At 27.4% G+C, this 19419-nt stretch overlaps 2 protein-coding genes and 1 long non-coding RNA gene across 7 annotated transcripts in view; 1 reads left to right on the top strand and 2 right to left on the bottom strand.

Moving 5' to 3' along the window:
- Positions 1-10438, top strand: part of LOC149880540 (uncharacterized) — a 186998-nt gene extending 176560 nt beyond the window's left edge. The window contains exons 1-4 of one of the 3 annotated variants that reach the window (XR_016446394.1): positions 8347-8965; positions 9412-9476; positions 9887-10002; positions 10228-10438. This is a non-coding gene — a long non-coding RNA (uncharacterized LOC149880540). Of the gene's footprint in view, positions 1-8334; positions 8966-9411; positions 9477-9886; positions 10003-10227 lie in introns of those variants that run through there. The other 2 variants (XR_016446393.1, XR_016446395.1) reach the window with 2 other exon arrangements.
- A 2532-nt stretch (positions 10439-12970) lies between these two features.
- On the bottom strand, positions 12971-17069 carry LOC149880539 (uncharacterized). The gene is made up of 5 exons (XM_090070071.1): positions 17028-17069; positions 16381-16445; positions 15665-16313; positions 14075-14168; positions 12971-13455 (listed from the first exon to the last, which is right to left on the bottom strand). Exons 1-5 carry the CDS (start codon positions 17067-17069, stop codon positions 12971-12973), a joined length of 1335 nt encoding a protein of 444 aa, XP_089926197.1.
- Positions 17070-17780: 711 nt separating this feature from the next.
- Positions 17781-19419, bottom strand: part of LOC149880534 (uncharacterized) — a 70158-nt gene continuing 68519 nt past the window's right edge. The window contains exons 3-4 of one of the 3 annotated variants that reach the window (XM_090070823.1): positions 19354-19419; positions 17781-18723 (exon numbers count right to left, since the gene is read on the bottom strand). The exon at positions 19354-19419 is cut by the window's right edge and continues 1344 nt beyond it. In XM_090070823.1, the coding sequence (XP_089926949.1) occupies positions 17864-18723; positions 19354-19419 (926 nt within the window). In that variant the 3' untranslated portion in view covers positions 17781-17863. The other 2 variants (XM_090070822.1, XM_090070824.1) reach the window with 2 other exon arrangements.

The following is a 19419-nucleotide window of genomic DNA, read 5'->3' as shown; positions in this document are numbered from 1 at the left end:
AAGTCTGCAAGTTCCTTTGTACAATTTTGAATCTTTGGTTTTACATTCGAAACAGTGGAAGTTGATGGACTTGTTGCTGCATTCTTTCTGTTAAATTTTTCATTGAACTTGACATACGCACAGTTCATAGGTCCATTGCGATCATGGCTAGATTTAAAATGTATAATGTAAGATATTTAAACAAATATTAGAACAGCAACGTTAGAAAAAGGAACTGAATTGTAATCAAACAGCTTTACTGTTAAGCTTGGTTTCCAATAGTTGTAGGAATGTCGTAAAACAGTTGCACAACAACTTTGTTTTATAATGGAAACATTTTCTAGTGTAAGTTGCACAACTTAACGTCGGTTGTACAACAAATTTTATGTTGTACAACTGCGGTTGTGAATTTTGAAAAAAATCTATTTCTGCAACAGTATTTTGTTTTTTGTGCGAAACGCGCAGCTTATTTTTTTAATGGAAACCACACAATAACTGTTGTACAACAATAAAGTTTACAAAACATCGCCATTGTGAGGAATTATTTTAACCTTCCCTGAGACACTAATGAGTCATTGCTTTCTTTATGAACTTGACAATATTTTTCCCATCTGACTGTGAATCATACAATTTACAAACTCAACTCCCCTTTTGCACAGTAGTACAACCGCCTCATTTTAACACATTGAATGCATTAAGACAAATTTGAAAATCCGATTAATGACAAAAGGTGTTCAAGTCTGTCAGGAGACATTCTTAAAAAAATTCCCTATCAAATAGCATCATTTTTTGCACCAAAGAACTAAACGCACCTTGCTTAACGAGTTTTTTTAAATAGTTCTCTGACCCAAAACATTTGCTTTCTTTTCTTTACGCTTTTTTGGCGTCTTAAAATTAAAAGTGTAACAAAAAAGTCGATAATTTAGAGTGATACTTTTTTTTTTATGACGGCCATTTTTTGTTTGTCTACACTTTTTTTTTGAAAGATTTTTGCGCTAATTCAATCTAATGGAAACATTGCGTTGCACAACAATTTACCGCACAACTGATCAAACGAACGTTGCACGATTTTTGTACAACATTTCTACAACTATTGGAAACCAAGCTTTACTGAATAATCCTTGAAGTCATGTGGTTTCATTTGAATGATACGACAAGGAGTTTTTCTGTTAACTTGTTTCAACATCCTTATCAATCCAATGGGACTATAAAAACCAGTTTTCCTCATAAGCTTTTCAGTTTCACTATGGGTATGATCCACCTCTTGGACGCATGAATGACCTGAAGGGAATATTTCATAGTGATTGAATTAATGTTAGGATTGTCTCTTAAAAAATGTAACACAGCATTTGATAATATACTATTCCGATTTTGAGGAACGTAGGAGTTACACCAAGTAATTAAGTCACATAAGTCGTTTTCCTCTGCCACCTCACTCAAAATTTTGCAAAAGGCACTGGCAAGATCATTGCCGCTTCTTCCCACCATTGATTCAGTCCATAATGCACGGTATACTTTTTTGGTTGTTGAAAAATAAGCTGTCAAATTATACATGCTTAGCTTTCTCAGATAAAAAAGGAAACTAATTTTTGAATGCAGAGTCAATATAACATTTTGAAGGTCAAAAAGTAAAACCAGAACATTTTTATCTTTTTATTCTTTAGCACGTATATCTCTCTTTTTTTTAAAAAAAATTTGATGTCTTTCAAAGTCTCAATTTTTCTGACATAGTATCAGTGTTTTCAGCAAATTTTAACTTCTCACAAAGGTCGCATCTATCCTTTTTGAGAATGTGAAAAGCAAGATTGAATTCGGTGGAGAAAATATGGTAGTACATAGATTTTTTTACTGGCTCAACATTTTCGTTTATACATTTCTCTTTGTAAAGATTATACATTTTTGAAATATTAAGGTGTGACTCAAGGTAGTCTCTATTGGTACTTACACGACAATGTGACTCAACTGTTGGAAAAGATTTTATGTGATTCCTTAACTGAGTTGGTGTACGTTTTGGTGCACTGTGCGGTGTACGTTTGCCTTTCATGATTTTACCTCGTAGATCTTGTGCAGGAGTATTTGTTTTAACATATTTGACGTTGTGAGCTTTGTACACTAGCTTTTTTGAAATTGACTGTGTAGTTAGATAAAATGTTTTTCAAACACTGACTTTTTCTCCTTTTACATGAAAAAAATATCTATTGGCGTAATTCCTTTTTGAAAAAATTTGTTTTTCAGCGTGGTCATCGGTTTTTATTTGCATTTTCACTACAATTGTTTTCCTCGTGGTTTCTCTTTTAACTACGCAGCCTGGTTTTTATTACTGCTACAAAAATGTTTTATTACAAGTTGTTTAAATTTTAATATTACTAATATTTTTGATGTAAAAAGTTCAAATAAGCTACTTTGTAAGATCAACGTTCCAAAGTGCACATATATCGACTAACCGTTGTAGATAAGTAAAGAAAAACGAAGAAGTATTGACTTACTTTTTGGGGTAGGCACTGGAAAATATAGTTAGATCGACTTACCGTAAGGGAATGGCGCGGCAAATTGAATTTAAATTGACTGCGGTAAGTTTGGAAATTTCTTAATGCAAAAACATCATTACTTTAAAATAAAAAGGTAACTTTAGCTCATAAATCCCCTTTTATTTTGAATTATAATAGTTCTTTCTATGCTAATCGAAAGCAGTATTTTGTTTCGCAATGTGACAGGTATCAATTTGAGTAACGTTATAAAAAAGATTTTTTTTAATTTTCAAATAATGGCTTTCATGGTATTTTATTCTGCATCGGTGTCAAATTTGAACACTTTTTGTTGATTTTCAGACCTATTTTTTATATGATTTTTGTTGGATAATAAAATTCTCTATTAAAGTAGTTAGTTAATAAAAACCAGCAAAAGATTATGAAGTTATTGTTAGTTAGAACCTTGTCAAACTAATTATTAATTAAATAAAGTTGAAGATAGAACTTTGGCACTTTAGCAGTTCGCTTATTTTGCGCTATATCGTTGTAAATTTCAGTTTATTTTGTTCATCATGATTTAAATAGTCCAATAAAATGATTAAGTCAATTTTCGCAAAAATGTCAGTTAGAACCTTGTTAAACCAACGCGACGAATTAGATACTTCACACTTGATAAGTTTTTCCACCATCCTGAAGATACTATACAAAATTTAAAAACGATAAAAAATGACGTTCTTCAAGAAAAAAAAAAAGTATAAAAGTATTTTTTAATGACCTCAAACACCACAACATTGTGGTTGTTTTCATTGTGGTTTTTTTAATTATAACTTGTTAAGGACTAAATGCTTTTTTTTTTAATCAAGGACATTTACCTTGTCATTATTTTCGAATGTTTCAGTTAGCAATATTAATGCGAGTTGAAAATATATATTTAGTTATCAGCAGAGTTTATAAAAGACGGAAAAATTCTCGACTACACTTTTCTTTCGCAGATATTGGCGTCCGCCTCCTCAAAATACGGAAATCTTGAAAATCGTTTTATAATATTAATTGCCAAATTTTGAGTATTTAAACAAAATTATGACTTTGTCAGAGATCGGTTTTTTTCAAAAGCTATCGAATAAAATATTTTGGTACGAAAAATTTTTTAAATTTTAAAATGTTTTACAACCATTTTTCATTCGTAATTTTTTTTATTTTATTATTATACAAACTTAAATAAAAATCGATTTAATCATCGAAACAAGTCAACTTTACTGAGTCTTCAAAGATAAGAATTAAAGTTTGGGTTGTGTTTTATATTCCATTTTAAAACAACTAACATTAAATAGAATCTTTTTTTACATATGATTAACGTAATAAAGAGAATTTGACTTTGTCAAGCAAATCCAAATTTTGTCTTACTACTAAAATCTCGTTGAATGTTTCATCCGAAAGCCGAGTTCTCAAATGGTTGTAGACCATTGCAAAGCTCCTAATATCTCGTTCAACTTTGACCTGAGAAAACGCAGCCCCTAAAACAACTTGAGAGATATTGTAAAGTTCCTTCCAGTTAGGATCATCACGTTTTAAATGCCAATATTCAAGAATATTAAAACTTTCATTCACACCAATACGTGGCTCACTATATACAATATTTGTTATTTGCTGATGAATTCTTGTGTTTTGTATAATATCTATGCTTTGCCGTTGACCTCCTCCTGAAAGAAGAGATATCAATTATTTGTTTATCAAACAACAAGTGTTGTCTAATCGAACTGATTTTCGAATCATTAAAAGTTTCAAAGTTTTTCAAACACTTAAAAGATAAAAACCTTCCTTTAAAATTTGACTTTTTGACCTTAAATCAATAAAATGTTAAACTATTTTCGTTTGATTTGTGAAGAAAAAAAAAAAAAAAAAAAAAAAGGAAGAAACGAATAATACTCTATGATGACGAAAATCAAGTTATTGAGTAGCATTGAACTTTTATTGATATACAGTGTGGAAATTCTTGATTTTTTTAATGTAATTTAATTAAATTTATTTAATAAACCGCTTGATATCAAATACTGGTTAAATATCAATATTGAATGATAGTAAAATCTCTACCTGAAAGTTGAGTCAAACGCTCTTTATCTTCATCTCGTAAATTTTCAGGCTGTCAAGCAATTTCAGCAAGTTGTCTTTGTGAGTTTACAAAGTGATGAATCTTCAGTAGATGATCTACTCCACGGCTTCTCAATAAATCGTTGAAAACTTCATGACTAGCACTATTCCATGCAAAACGAGGATCCAGTAAGAGAGCAGAGATGAAAGCATCACATTCAAAAAACTTTTGCGAACGTAAATTTAAAGCTTCTAGAAGTTTAGATGTCAAATTATTTTGTCCATCGGCAATCTTTTCTAAATTCATCACCATTCTCATCCATCGTAAAAAGAAGTCAGACATGTTATAGTCTGATCTTTGAAAATCCTTCATTGCATAAAATATCGGCTCGAATGTTCTTGCATATTCCTCAATAAATTTCCAAGTTTCATCATTTAATCTTAGCTCGCGGTTATTTCGATTAGTCCTGATTTGTTCATATATCGCGAGTTTTTCAAACATGTCTGATACCATGACGTAAGTACTACTCCATCTCGGAGCAATATCTTTGCGTGGTCTCTTGAGATCAATAAAAATTGCATCATATTTAGGCGCTTGTGTATTTCTTACAAATTTTCTTATTTCGGCAAGAGTGGTTTCAAACGGCTCTGTTACGTCTTTTGCAGCTAATTGGCAAACATGCGCTCCACAAAACATTTTGGTACAGATTGCACCAATATTATTTTCTAACACATTTACTTTTCTCTCTTGTTCTTGAGTATGTGATAGCCTTTCGATCCCATCGTCTGTATCTTCAGAATTTCCTACAAGTTCTTCTTCGAAATTGACTCGGTCAAGCAGATCGAAATTTTCAAAATCAAACTGTTGTGCTTCCTCAACAAATTCATTACAAATGATCATTTGACTTTGCATTTCTCTGATAGCATCAGAAGCTTTGATCATGTTTTTACCTTTATCCGAACAAGTTGAGTAAATATTATCTGCCCCTTTCCCTACTTTCGCAATCACAGTAATTAGCTGATCAGCTAAAACCGCTCCAAGTTGCCGTCCGTGCTGAGTGAGCATTCCCAGAGTTCGATCGTGCAATTTTCCACCTTTTGTATACCGAATACTTGCAGAAAAAACATTTGTATTGAAACGAGACGCTGAATCAAACATTAATGATGGGTATACATTTTCTATATCCTTTGCAATAATTTCATAAATTTGGGCAGCAGCTTTAAGAATAAATTCTTTTGCTTTTTGACGATTCCATCTCACACCAAAAGCTTGAAGAGCCTTTCTAATCATCTCATTCTTCCCCATGTCATCAGCGACTGTCATAGGCAAGTTTCTCATCAGAATCGATTTTATAAAGTCTCTTACTGTATCGTTTATATCGAAGTCAAATTTAACGTTTTTACGCGAAACGAAAATAGCATTTTCTTCACCGTCGACCTCATAACGATTGTTACTTCGAACTCCCCTCCTTTTCGAAATTCCTAGTTCTATAGCAATATCCTTGTGTTTTGAATGCAAACGGTTTTTGAGATGAGAAATATTTCCGGCAAGAATTGCTGGCTTTTGTTCTGCGCACACTTTGCATTTCCATCTGTTATTTTCAAACAAAAATTATTCTTTTACTCGTGTGTTTTGCATTTTTCTTTACATAAAGCTTAAATCATCCCGATCAATCTCTCAGAAAAAAAGGTTAACTAAAAAAAATAATGAAAATTACCTTTTCTTATTACTCGAATCTTAATGAATAAGAAATTCGAACGATGAAAATTTCATTGTCTAGAGACGCTTTTCAAAAAAAGCTTTATGATACCGGTAAAGTACAAGATTTTTACTCCCACGTTTTTTTTACTTCGTAAAAATCTCATAATTAATTTTTACTGTACTTTTATGTACAAATTTATTTTGCAACCACGTATTTTGTCAATACTTTTAAACATTGCATCGTGTGAAGAAATCTCTAGGGTAAATAATTAGTAAGAAAGCGACAAAGTAACCAGTTTATATATTTATAATTGTTTAAAATAATGGCATTGAGTTTCCAATTATGTGATTTTAAAAGTACATGCCAAACTAAGCTAGTATCGCACTACTTTTATAGTGGTGCGATAATAGCTTAGTTTGGCATGTACTTTTGTATGGTGCAGTTTTCAACTTAAAAAAATTCAAAATTTTTAAAGAATCTTTTTTTAAATTTTAATTCAGAGAAAAGTTATTTGGTGTAAAGAAGAGCAACACCACATAATTAAGTTTTTGAATGATGCTAATGATATTTCCAACGAGGCAAATGCGTTATCTGGCCGCATAGGCATCAATTCAACCACAAAAAACATTCAAAAATTTTTTGGTAAAGAATGGTAAATTCCATTGCCACTATTGTTTCAGAATGTAATAACTTTCAAAAAGCTAAAAAAAAAAAGAAACCTTCAAGTGAAAATATTGTTACAAATCATTTCAGTTCAAAAAGTTAACATAAAGCAAGTTATGATTGATTTGACTCGATTGCCATAAGTAATATGTTATTTTCAAAAATTTTGAATTTTTTTAAGTTAAAAACTGCACCACACAACAAAAGTGCAGGCCAAATTAAGCTAGTATCACACAATTGGTAACATAAAAAGAATATAAGTAGTATAACATAAACAACTATAAATATATAAACTGTTTACCTTATCGCCAGATTTACGGCGCTAGTGCACTTTCGCACCCCCCTTTTTTTATTGCAGATTATGATAGAGAATTTTATGCTGATTCAGAAAAATATAAAAACATGGACCTGAAAATCAACGGAAAGTGCTCTAATTCGAAGTCAAAGTTTTAAAAAATCCCACTAAAAACCCTAATATTCGCCATTTTGAGAATAATCAGTTAATCATCTTTTAGCTTACAAAAGCAATACGTTAATAGCATGGTTTTTACGTTAAAAAAGTCGTTGAAGTATGTTTTTCCGAAGTGTCTTCGTAGAGCGCAATGCGCTCTACATAGCCATAAGCTACTCAGAGCGCAATATTGTACATGCATGCGCAATTATTTTATTATAACAGTACGATTTATATTTCATAATAAAGCTGGTTGGATAGGCGGTTAGGGTCAAGGTAAGGGTTAGGGATAGAGATAGGGATAGGAATAGGGATAGGGATAGGGATAGGGCAATACAATAATAATTATTCATCAATTTGTTTACATTTTCACATTCTACGTTCAACCTTTATTTGAAATCTTCCATTAATTTCATTTCGTTATAATACTTTAAAATAATAATGCAAACGCTGATGGAAACCAGGTTTGTTTATTGCGCAATGTAACGGTAATTAATTTTCGTTAAAATTGAAAGCGTTTTGAAAAAAATGGCGAATATTAGGGTTTTTATAGGAATTTTTTACAACTTTGACTTCGAATTAGAGCACTTTCCGTTGATTTTCAAGTCTATGTTTTTATATTTTTCTGAATCAGCATAAAATTCTCTATCATAATCTGCAATAAAAAAAGGGGGGTGCGAAAGTGCACTAGCGCCATATATATATATATATATATATATATATATATATATATATATATATATATATATATATATATATATATATATATATATATATATATATATATATATATATATATATATATATATATATATATATATATATATATATATATATATATATATATATATATATATATATATATATATATATTTATGTATGTATGTATGTATGTATGTATGTATGTATGTATGTATGTATGTATGTATGTATATGTATGTATGTATGTATGTATGTATGTATGTATATATGTATGTATGTATGTATTTTAAATTAGTAAAAAATATTTATCTGACTTTTTTTATTAATTCATTACTGCACTGTTTTTAAGGTTATTTGTATATGTAAATTCAACAAGAGTGCTCAATGAATAAAATCAGAGTAATATATTTTATTTAATGTGATAAATTTAAAATAAAACTACATAATGTTTACTACTTTAAGTTTCATGCTTATTGCAATCATCAGGTAAAAAATACATTATTTGAGCTTTTTGTGAATAAATGTTTGTGGTTTGCACATCTTTATTTCCATTCTTATTCGGATACCCCAATAAACACTTTGTTAGATGTATTAACTGTTTCATCATGCTTTACAGATCTTGTCTCTGTTGTTTCCATGATCTTGTCCCACTTTCTTGTTTCCATGTTAATTTTTTTGGACAGGCACACAGTGGGATAAACATGAATATTCAAAAATGGATTAATATCACAATCTATAACTTTTTCAACAGCTTTTTAACATTATTCTTTAGATGTCTTACATTAATAATTGGAGAGCCCAAAATCAAGAAATCAATAATCTAATTAATGCTCTGCAAAATGATTCTGATGACAATGTACAATTTGTTAACAATGAAGTTGAATCTCTTTGTTCTGAGTCAGCTAACAGTAGTAATTGATCATTATTTATTATTATTAATAAATATCATTATTATTGTATTAGGGTGAGTGACCCTAATACAATAATAACGATAAAATAATAACCGGTTGGTACAGTTAAGGGATCTAAGTTTGTGAATGACTTTGTAAATTAGAGGGTAGACTTAAGAATACATATTAAAATATATAAGAATTTTGTTACGTGATATTTATGTTGTTTTGTTAAGTTATCCGTCATCCTAATAAAAAAATAATTCAATACATCCCTCAAATCATATCAAATCAACATCACAACAACCATAAAAACTGGGGTTTAAAAATTAGGGTGAATAAACATAAAAATTCTCTCTTGTTAGTATAATTTAAAATTATTAACAAATTGTATAATAAAAATATCTGTTTTTATACTATTTACAGTAAAACATAATATCAATAGTATCTTAATACTTTTCTTTTAGGTTGATCGTCTTTCAAGAGATGGTGGGATTAAATTAAAAGAAAATATTAACAACATGTTAGAAAGGTAATATGATGATGCTTTTGCGGGGACTGATTGCACTGAGTAAACATTAAATGTGCAACATAATAACAAACACAAAAATTTGTCAAAGCGTATTAATGGTAGAGTAACTTTCAAGTTTATAAAATTTTATTTGTCTATGCTATTGTAGTTCATGGTGTTAATTTTGTTAACAATTTCTTTTATGCAGGCTAAAAAAATGGCTATTTATGAGTTATTTCAAAGTATATTTTGAATTTTTGAAAAAATGTTTTTTTACCTTGCATCAGCAGAAACATTTTTAAAAAGTCAGAAGTTCTCACTGGTTATCAAATATTTGGAGACCTGAGTGTGCTACTTACATGCATATTTGATAGTTAAGAATATTTATTTATCAATATATTGATTCCAAAAACAATATCTTTTGTTTTCAGAATCAACTTCAGAGTCTGATACAGAGAATGAATACACACTTCATTTGAGAACCAGAAATCAGAGACAGACCATTACTGTTATTAAAGAAGATATTGGGTAAACCATGAGAACTGATGTAAGTTTCCTTGCATATTTGATAATTAAGAATATTTATTTATCAATATATTTTAATGATGATATGGATACAACCAATAAAATGACTGCAATATCCCCCATACATCGATGGCGAGCTGGACATGTCATATTGGGAAATAAGCTTCCTCCACAACAAAGAACTCAAATATATATACTCTTAAAATTATTTTTTCATCATTTTAAAATTTTTTCTTTCTTTTTATAGTCTGATGTCGCACAAAGTTATGGCTTGTTTTAATATGAAAGAGACTAAACGCAAAAAAAAAAAAGAAAGATGTTCAGGATAAACAAAGTTTTGAAAAATTAAAAGTTTACAAGCTTATCATTGGGCGTCTCCAGAAAGATACTGATGCAAAATAGAAAGTTGTTTTTTGTAATGAATGCTTTTACGCCAGAAAATATGTGCTATTTTTTAATTGTATTTATTATGTTGGTTTAACATCGCTCTTCCACTTAATGACATCGTCTTTACATCAGTAATCTGACGTCGTTCCGACGTTGGTTTAACATCGCTCGACGTTGAATGACATCAGAATTCTGACGTCGCCCGATGTCTTTTTTTCGACGTCGCCCAACCTTTCCATTTCCAACGTAAATCCGACATCGATCCGACGTCAGCTCCGACGTCGATCCGACGTTGTTCCGACGTCGCTTTGCCCACTGGGTTACAATGGTACAATTTAGGATCTAGTTTCCTTAATTGTACTCTTAGCGCTATTTTTTTAATTTGATTCTTCGAGACTTAACGCTTTTTAAACTTTGAGTTTTTTAAACATCTTTACAACAAACAATCCCTAAATTATGAAATCCTATTGAAAATCCATGATTTCACTCAGTAGCTTACCTACATTTTTTAATTTTGTCTTAGGGGGTACAATATTGGCAACCTTACCCTAAATTTCTTAATAAAAATTCTTATTTAAATAACTAATTTAAAATTCTTATTTAAATTTCCAAATTAAATTTCTAATTTAAAGTTCTAAATTATATTTAAAATTTTAACTTCTATTTTAAATCTCTAATTTAAATATCTTTTTTAAATATCTAATTAAATTTCTTATTTATATTTCTTATATAAATTTCTTAGTTAAATTTTTAATTTAAAACTCTTATTTAAATTTCTAAATTAAATTTCAAATTTCAATTTCTAATTATATTTCTAATTTGCATTTCTAATTTAAATTTCTAACGTAAATTTCTAATTTAAATTTCTTATTTAAATATCTAATTTAAATTACTTATTTAAATTTCTTATTTATATTTCTTATTTAAATTTCTCAGTTAAATTTCTAAATTACAAATCTTATTTATATTTCTAAATTATATTTCTAATTTAAATTTCTAATTTAAATTTCTAACGTAAATTTCTAATTTAAATTTCTTATTTAAATATCTAATTTAAATTACTTATTTAAATTTCTTATTTATATTTCTTATTTAAATTTCTCAGTTAAATTTCTAAATTACAACTCTTATTTATATTTCTAAATTATATTTCTAATTTAAATTTCTAATTTAAATTTCAAATTTAAATTTCAAATTTAAATTTCTAATTTAAATTTCTAATTTAAATTTCTAATTTAAATTTCTAATTTAAATTTCTAATTTAAATTTCTAATTTAAATTTCTAATTTAAATTTCTAATTTAAATTTCTAATTTAAATTTCTAATTTAAATTTCTAATTTAAATTTCTAATTTAAATTTCTAATTTAAATTTCTAATTTAAATTTCTAATTTAAATTTCTAATTTAAATTTCTAATTTAAATTTCTAATTTAAATTTCTAATTTAAATTTCTAATTTAAATTTCTAATTTAAATTTCTAATTTAAATTTCTAATTTAAATTTCTAATTTAAATTTCTAATTTAAATTTCTAATTTAAATTTCTAATTTAAATTTCTAATTTAAATTTCTAATTTAAATTTCTAATTTAAATTTCTAATTTAAACTTCTTATTATTTCTAATTTAAATTTTGAATTTAAATTTGTAATATAAATTTTAAATCAAATATCAAATTTAAATTTCTTATTTAATTTTCTATGTTATATTTAATAATAATAATAATAATAATAATAATAATAATAATAATAATAATAATAATAATAATAATAATAATAATAATAATAATAATAATAATAATAATAATAATAATAATAATAATATAAAATAATAATAATAATAATAATAATTATTATTATTATTATTATTATTATTATTATTATTATTATTATTATTATTATTATTATTATTATTACTATTATAATAATAATAAAATAAAAATGATAATAATAATAATACTAATATTAATAATAATAATAATAACAATTATAACAATTACAATAATAATAATAATAGTAATAATGAAAATAATGATAATAATAATAATAATAATAATAATAATAATAATAATGATAATAATAATAATAAAAAAATAAAAATGATAATAATAATAATACTAATATTAATAATAATAATAATAACAATTATAACAATTACAATAATAATAATAGTAATAATGAAAATAATGATAATAATAATAATAATAATAATAATAAATGTTTGCTGTAATACTCAACGCAGCAAGTTGAGTATGGAGTCTAACATTAGTAGTTGTTAGACTCTAACAGCTTTTAATTAAGGTTAAAATATAGTTCATTTGTTTTTAATCTTTCATAAGAGTTTTTGAAATTCTTTATATATTTAGCATCTATAGTTTTTCGACTTAATTTGTTCCACTTTTCTGAAGTCTTATTAGTAAAAAATTCATATCTTGCTGTTAATCGTTTGACTAATTGTCTTCTAATACCCATGTTGTGACCACCAGTGATTGAGCTTGTTACAAAATCTGGTGTATGATGCCAAATAACTTTTTCATAACCATTAATAATATTAAACATTTGAATCATGTCACCTCTTATTCTTCTTTCACTTAACATTGTCATTTTTTTATTTATCTAATCTTTCATGATAATTTAAACCATTTAATTGATGAATTATTGTTGCTCTTTGTTGTACTTTTTCTATTTTCTCAATGTCTTTTTTAAGATAAGGATTCCATATTGAAGCACCATATTCTAAATGAGGACGAACTAACGATGTAAATAATAGTTTTGTGCTTTCTTCATCCAAATAACTGAAACTCCTCTTTCTCAATCCTAACTTCTTGTTTGCTTTACCAACTGCGATATTAATATGTTCTTCCCATTTCAAATTATTTGAGATATAAATCCCTAAATCTCTTTCTAAAGTGGTTGTCGTTAAGTTTGTCTCATCATCATTACTGCCGAGAACCAGTTTATAGATACATTGAGTATTATTTAGTCCCATATGCATAACTTTGCATATATCTACATTAAGCTTGATTAACCATTTGCTTGACCAATCCAACAATTTATCTAAATCACCTTGTAAATTACTCTGTTCAGACTCACCTTGCAATATAGAAATAATTTTTGTATCGTCAGCATAAAGTTTACATTGATTTTGTAAATTTACAACAAAATCATTGATGTTTATAATAAACAATAGCGGACCAAGTTCCGAACCCTGAGGAACGCCACTTAAAACCAATTTCTAAGGGTCTGCGTCTCCTTATTTTTTTAAATCGAGACGAGACGAGACGATCCTAAAAGCTTTGTCCCAATTAGCAACAAATATCGAGACAATTTTCAATTTTCAGTCGAAATCCGGGACGATACCGAGACGAGACGAGATGTCCCGGACAAAAAAAGGAGCTTTACAATTTCCCGGAATTTACATCTTTTTAACGAGACATAACGAGACATAACGAGATACACTAGTTAATCTTTAATGTGAAATTTAAATAATGAATTTCTGACGCAATTACCATTATTTATTTCAGCTACTATTATTGATATTGTTATACCATCTACATAAACACAGCTTTATAAAAGTTAATGGTAGCAACTGAAATCAGGGGGAAAAAAATATTTTTGGGATAGTATTTAACTTTTTCCACTAAAATATCGTGTAAGAAGTGGGTAAATATATGTCCAAGGGCTAAGTTTCTGATCATTTAATATTGTTTACCGCCGAGGTCAGTATTCACTTCTAATGCAAGAGTTTGTTTTACACTCATATTTAAGGGAAAGATTTTATCCAAAGTGTCTTCAACTTTTTTGATCTATAAAACGTTTGACTTTTTTTAAAAAGTGTACTTTTTGCAGAGACTAACAAGAGAGCATGATGTTCAATACCTAGTTCTTTTATTTTTTCTCTTTTCCTTTGCTCTCTAAGGACCACCCATTGTTTATGGGGTTTTCCAGAACCAAAATGGCTACTTTTATTGGTCATAAGATTTTCTTGAAGCCATTGGTCTTCTTTTTCTATAAAAGAATCATAATTTCTACCACATTGTTTTAGTTTTTTTCTTCACTTTTGAAATAAATCTATCTAAAGTAGCATTAGTTTATGTTCTATTTGCTAATTTCTTCAGTTTTATTTGATTTCGTTAAGTAAATCCTTCCAAAATGGTCATTTATCCACTCCTAATTCACGTATATTCGGGATAAGATCTAACCTTTTTGTTGTTGTTGTTTTTAAAATCATTAATATATATCAGAAACATTTTTAAGTACTCTATATCATTTTTCACTTTACACTGTTTAACATTTTATGTTATAACTACTTTGACAAAAACCACATTACGTTCCCTAAAATGTTTAAGTAAATAATGTTACTTGTATATTATACAGGAAATATTGAAGTTGTTAAGTAATGCTATTTCAAATATCTAGCACCTCTTGAATAGTAAATCATTATTCAAATTAAAACATTTAAACAAATTTCTAAGTAGCATATGATGATAAAAATGTTTCTTGAAACTATATTTGATATGTTGAAACAAGTCATACAAGTAAAAAACTCAAATTCAAGATACAAGTAAAAACCTCAAATTCAAAAAATATATTAAGTTACAAGATTATCTTCAAAGTAAATATAGACTTTAACTTAAATTAAAAGTTCTCCATTTTTACTAACTAAAAATCTCTAACTTTTTAGATTTCTTTGAAAATAATATTAAAATTTTTAACTTCTTTTAATCATAAAATGTAAAATATAAGTTTTATTAAAAAACTGTTTTTACTTTTTAAATAAATGATCATTCTAATTTAATATTATTTAAAAAAGAGCACTCTATTTACCAAAAGACTGTGAGGGTTTTAGTGCCATTTTTTTGCTGTTTTGAGTCACTGTGCGTCATTTCTGGCTGGCAAAACAAACTTGGTTGGCAAAAAATTTTCTTCACTGGGAAAGCGCGAGTAAGATATCTAGTTAATATTAAGGGTCTGCGTCTCGTTATTTTCTTCCAGGAAACTTCTCGTCTCGTTACGCTTTTCCCGGTTCATTTCAAGAAAACGATTCCGAGACGCAGACCCTTAGTTAATATAATTGATCTGTCTCGTAACGTTTCGTTATTATCCGGGACACAGTTTTTGAATTCCGAGAAAAAAATTATGTCCCGATTTATAACTTTATTCCGGGATAATTGTTTCCTTTGTCTCGTTATTTTTTTCCGGGAAATTAATAATTGTTTCCTTTGTCTCGTTATTTTTTTTCGTCTAGTTACGCGTTTCCCGGTTCATTTCGAGAAAACGATTCCGAGACGCAGACCCTTACCAATTTCCGATCAGAAACACTTTCGCCCAACACAACTCTTTGAGTTCTATTACTTAAAAGTCCTTTGCACCAATTTAATAGTTCATCATTTATACCATAACCAGCCAACTTAACACATAATCTCTCATGTGAGACAGTGTCAAACGCTTTTGCAAAGTCCAAAAACGCATTCTCTTTCGAGAAATCATCTTCTAAAGCTTTGGGTATTAAGTCCTTTGTTTCCAAGAGGTTTGTACTGCAACTTTTACCTTTTAAAAAACCATGCTGTTCGTTTATAACCCAATCATTGGTAATCAAATGGTCCATTATACAATTTCTTACAATACTTTCCATTACTTTGCATGCAATTGATGTTAAAGAGACTGGTCTGTAGTTTGTAGCTTCCAGTTTGTCGCCTTTTTTGAATAGAGGTGTAACCTTTGCACATAAGCATTGTTTCGGTAAAACTCCAGTTGAATATGATCTATTGAATATAATTGATAGTGGTTTTGCTAACGCACTTGAACATTCTTTTAAAACTCTTGGGTGTACTTTGTCGACTCCAGTTGATTTATTTACATTTAGTTTCAATAATTGTTTTTCTATAGGGTTTAAGGTGAATAAAGGAGTTTGACATTTGACATTTGCATGATTTTGAAAACTTGTTGGACTGTTTTTTTCTTCTTTAAAAAAGACTGAACTTAAAAAATCATTTCGTATATTCGCAATTTTTGAACCTTCTGTTATTATATCCCCATTTTTGTCCTTCAATGCTTTGATTGTATCTTTTATCTTCGTTTTGCTGTTGATATAAGCATATACACTTTTTGAATTCTTTTTAGCGTTTGTTGTAAGCGTTTTTTCATATTTCTTAACTGCTTTTTTAATTAACTTTTTCAGTTTATACTTGTTTTTTAATATTCTTTTGTCAGTTTTTTGTCTTTAAACCCATTGCTTTTGCAAGTATACTAAATTTTTAGTTTAATTTTCTAATTTAAAGTTCTAACTTAAGTTTTTAATTTAAATGTCGAATTTAACTTTCTAATTTTATTTTCTAATTTTATTTTCCTACATAGATATCTAGTGATAGTTTCTAATTTAAGTTTCACATTTAATGTTCCATTTTAAATTACTAAATTAATTTTTTAATTTAAAATTCTATTTTAAGTTTATAGTTTATTTTTAATTTGTTCTAAACTTTATTCTTTTTAATTCTATATTGTTAAGTTTTAATTTTAAATTTTAATTATTTTAAATTATTATAAATTTCGAATTGAATATTTTAATTTACATTTCTTCTTTAAATATCAGCTTTAAATTATTTATTTTGTTTCTTTCTATTAAGTGCTTCTTCATATTTCTCTTTTAATTATCCTTTCTATACTTCCAGGAAATCTTCATATTTTATATAACCTCTTTCATCCATTAGAAATTTTCTCTATTTGAGCGAAAAAGACGACCCGATTGATACATTTGTGTGACTATCATTTCTTTATCGAATATATAAATTTTTTTCATTTTCTAATTGTAAGCCTTTCGTAAAGGGTTTTAGGTTTTGAATGATTTTGTATGTGCGGATGTGCTTGAATGTTTTGTAAAATGACAGTAATCTGAATTAATTTCTATTTGGCGTGTATATTTTTCGCACGGGTTTTTTTCTGTTAACTCTAATGATTATTCTACTGATTTAAAGAGCAGTTCAATTTGCCTATCTCATACATATTTGACGTCAAGTTTAATTATGAGAAAAAATGTTATAATTAGTTATGTATGACATAATTATGAAATAAGACATTTTAACTATTACGGAAATAAAATATTTAATAGTTTAATATAGTTACAATAAAACTAAAGAATTCTTAATCTTTGGCTTTACTTTTACTTAAATTATCATTTAAAAATTAAAACTTGTCCCAAGAGTCTTTATCTGAGTCCTTCACGTTTCTAATTTTCCGGCTATAAAAGTTTTTTAACTTTACATTCTTTCGAGCAAATTTTCATTCATTTTCTAACTTCATTCATTAACTCTAGACAATTTTTTTTTTTTTTATAAATTCCTCAATCCTATTTTTACTTAGTTAACAAATTCTATCATCTTCAAACATTTTTATCGTTCATCGAATAAAAAACTTCCGATAAAAAAAAAATATAGAAATCATATAAATCTATTTACAAGCAAACTTCTAATAAATTAAAATTAATCGGGATTTAGGACAGCGATTAAAACAGTCGACAACTTTGATTTTCTTTTTCTCTCCGTTTCAAATTGTTCAAACAGATTGCCATGTTATGTTTTGTAATCAATGTTGATGGATGATTGATACCTAAAATATCCGTTTTACTTTTATCAACTTGATAATAAATTTCTAAAGCTTCATTATATTTTCCCGTTTTGTTCAAACAGTTCGCTATATTATGTTTTGTAATCAATGTCGATGGATGATTGATACCTAAAATATCCGTTTGTATTTTTTCAACTTGATAATAAATTTCTAAAGATTCATTATATTTTCCCATTTTGTTCAAACAGTTCGCTATATTATGTTTTGTAATCAATGTCGATGGATGATTGATACCTAAAATATCCGTTCGTATTTTTTCAACTTGATAATAAATTTCTAAAGCTTCATTATATTTTCCCATATCCTTCAAACAGTTTGCTATATTATGTTTTGTAATCAATATTGATGGATGATTGATACCTAAAATATCCGTTCGTATTTTTTCAACTTGATAATAAATTTCTAAAGCTTCATTATATTTTCCCATATCACTCAAACAGTTTGCTATATTATTTTTTGTAGCCAATGTTGATGGATGATTGATACCTAAAATATCCGTTTGTATTTTATCAACTTGATAATAAATTTCTAAAGCTTCATTATATTTTCCCATATCCTTCAAACAGATTGCTATATTATTTTTTGTATCCAATGTTGATGGATGATTGATACCTAAAATATCCGTTCGTATTTTTTCAACTTGATAATAAATTTCTAAAGCTTCATTATATTTTCCCATATTATCCAAACAGTTCGCTATATTATGTTTTGTAATCAATGTTGATGGATGATTGATACCTAAAATATCCGTTCGTATTTTTTCAACTTGATAATAAATTTCTAAAGCTTCATTATATTTTCCCATATTATCCAAACAGTTCGCTATATTATGTTTTGTATCCAATGTTGATGGATGATTGATACCTAAAATATCCGTTTGTATTTTTTCAACTTGATAATAAATTTCTAAAGATTCATTATATTTTCCCATTTTGTTCAAACAGTTCGCTATATTATGTTTTGTATCCAATGTTGATGGATGATTGATACCTAAAATATCCGTTTCACTTTTATCAACTTGATAAAAAATTTCTAAAGCTTCATTATATTTTCCCATTTTGTTCAAACAGTTCGCTATATTATGTTTTGTATCCAATGTTGATGGATGATTGATACCTAAAATATCCGTTTCACTTTTATCAACTTGATAATAAATTTCTAAAGCTTCATTATTTTTTCCCATTTTGTTCAAACAGTTCGCTATATTATGTTTTGTATCCAATGTTGATGGATGATTGATACCTAAAATATCCGTTCGTATTTTTTCAACTTGATAATAAATTTCTAAAGCTTCATTATATTTTCCCATATCCTTCAAACAGATTGCTATATTATTTTTTGTATCCAATGTCAATGGATGATTGATACCTAAAATATCCGTTCGTATTTTTTCAACTTGATAATAAATTTCTAAAGCTTCATTATATTTTCCCA

The sequence above is a fragment of the Hydra viridissima genome, unplaced genomic scaffold, assembly GCF_058129835.1.
Source record: "Hydra viridissima isolate aposymbiotic clone 2 unplaced genomic scaffold, HvirCarnegie_v1 scaffold_13, whole genome shotgun sequence".
NCBI lineage: Eukaryota > Metazoa > Cnidaria > Hydrozoa > Anthoathecata > Hydridae > Hydra > Hydra viridissima.
This window is presented reverse-complemented; position numbering and strand designations above follow the sequence as displayed.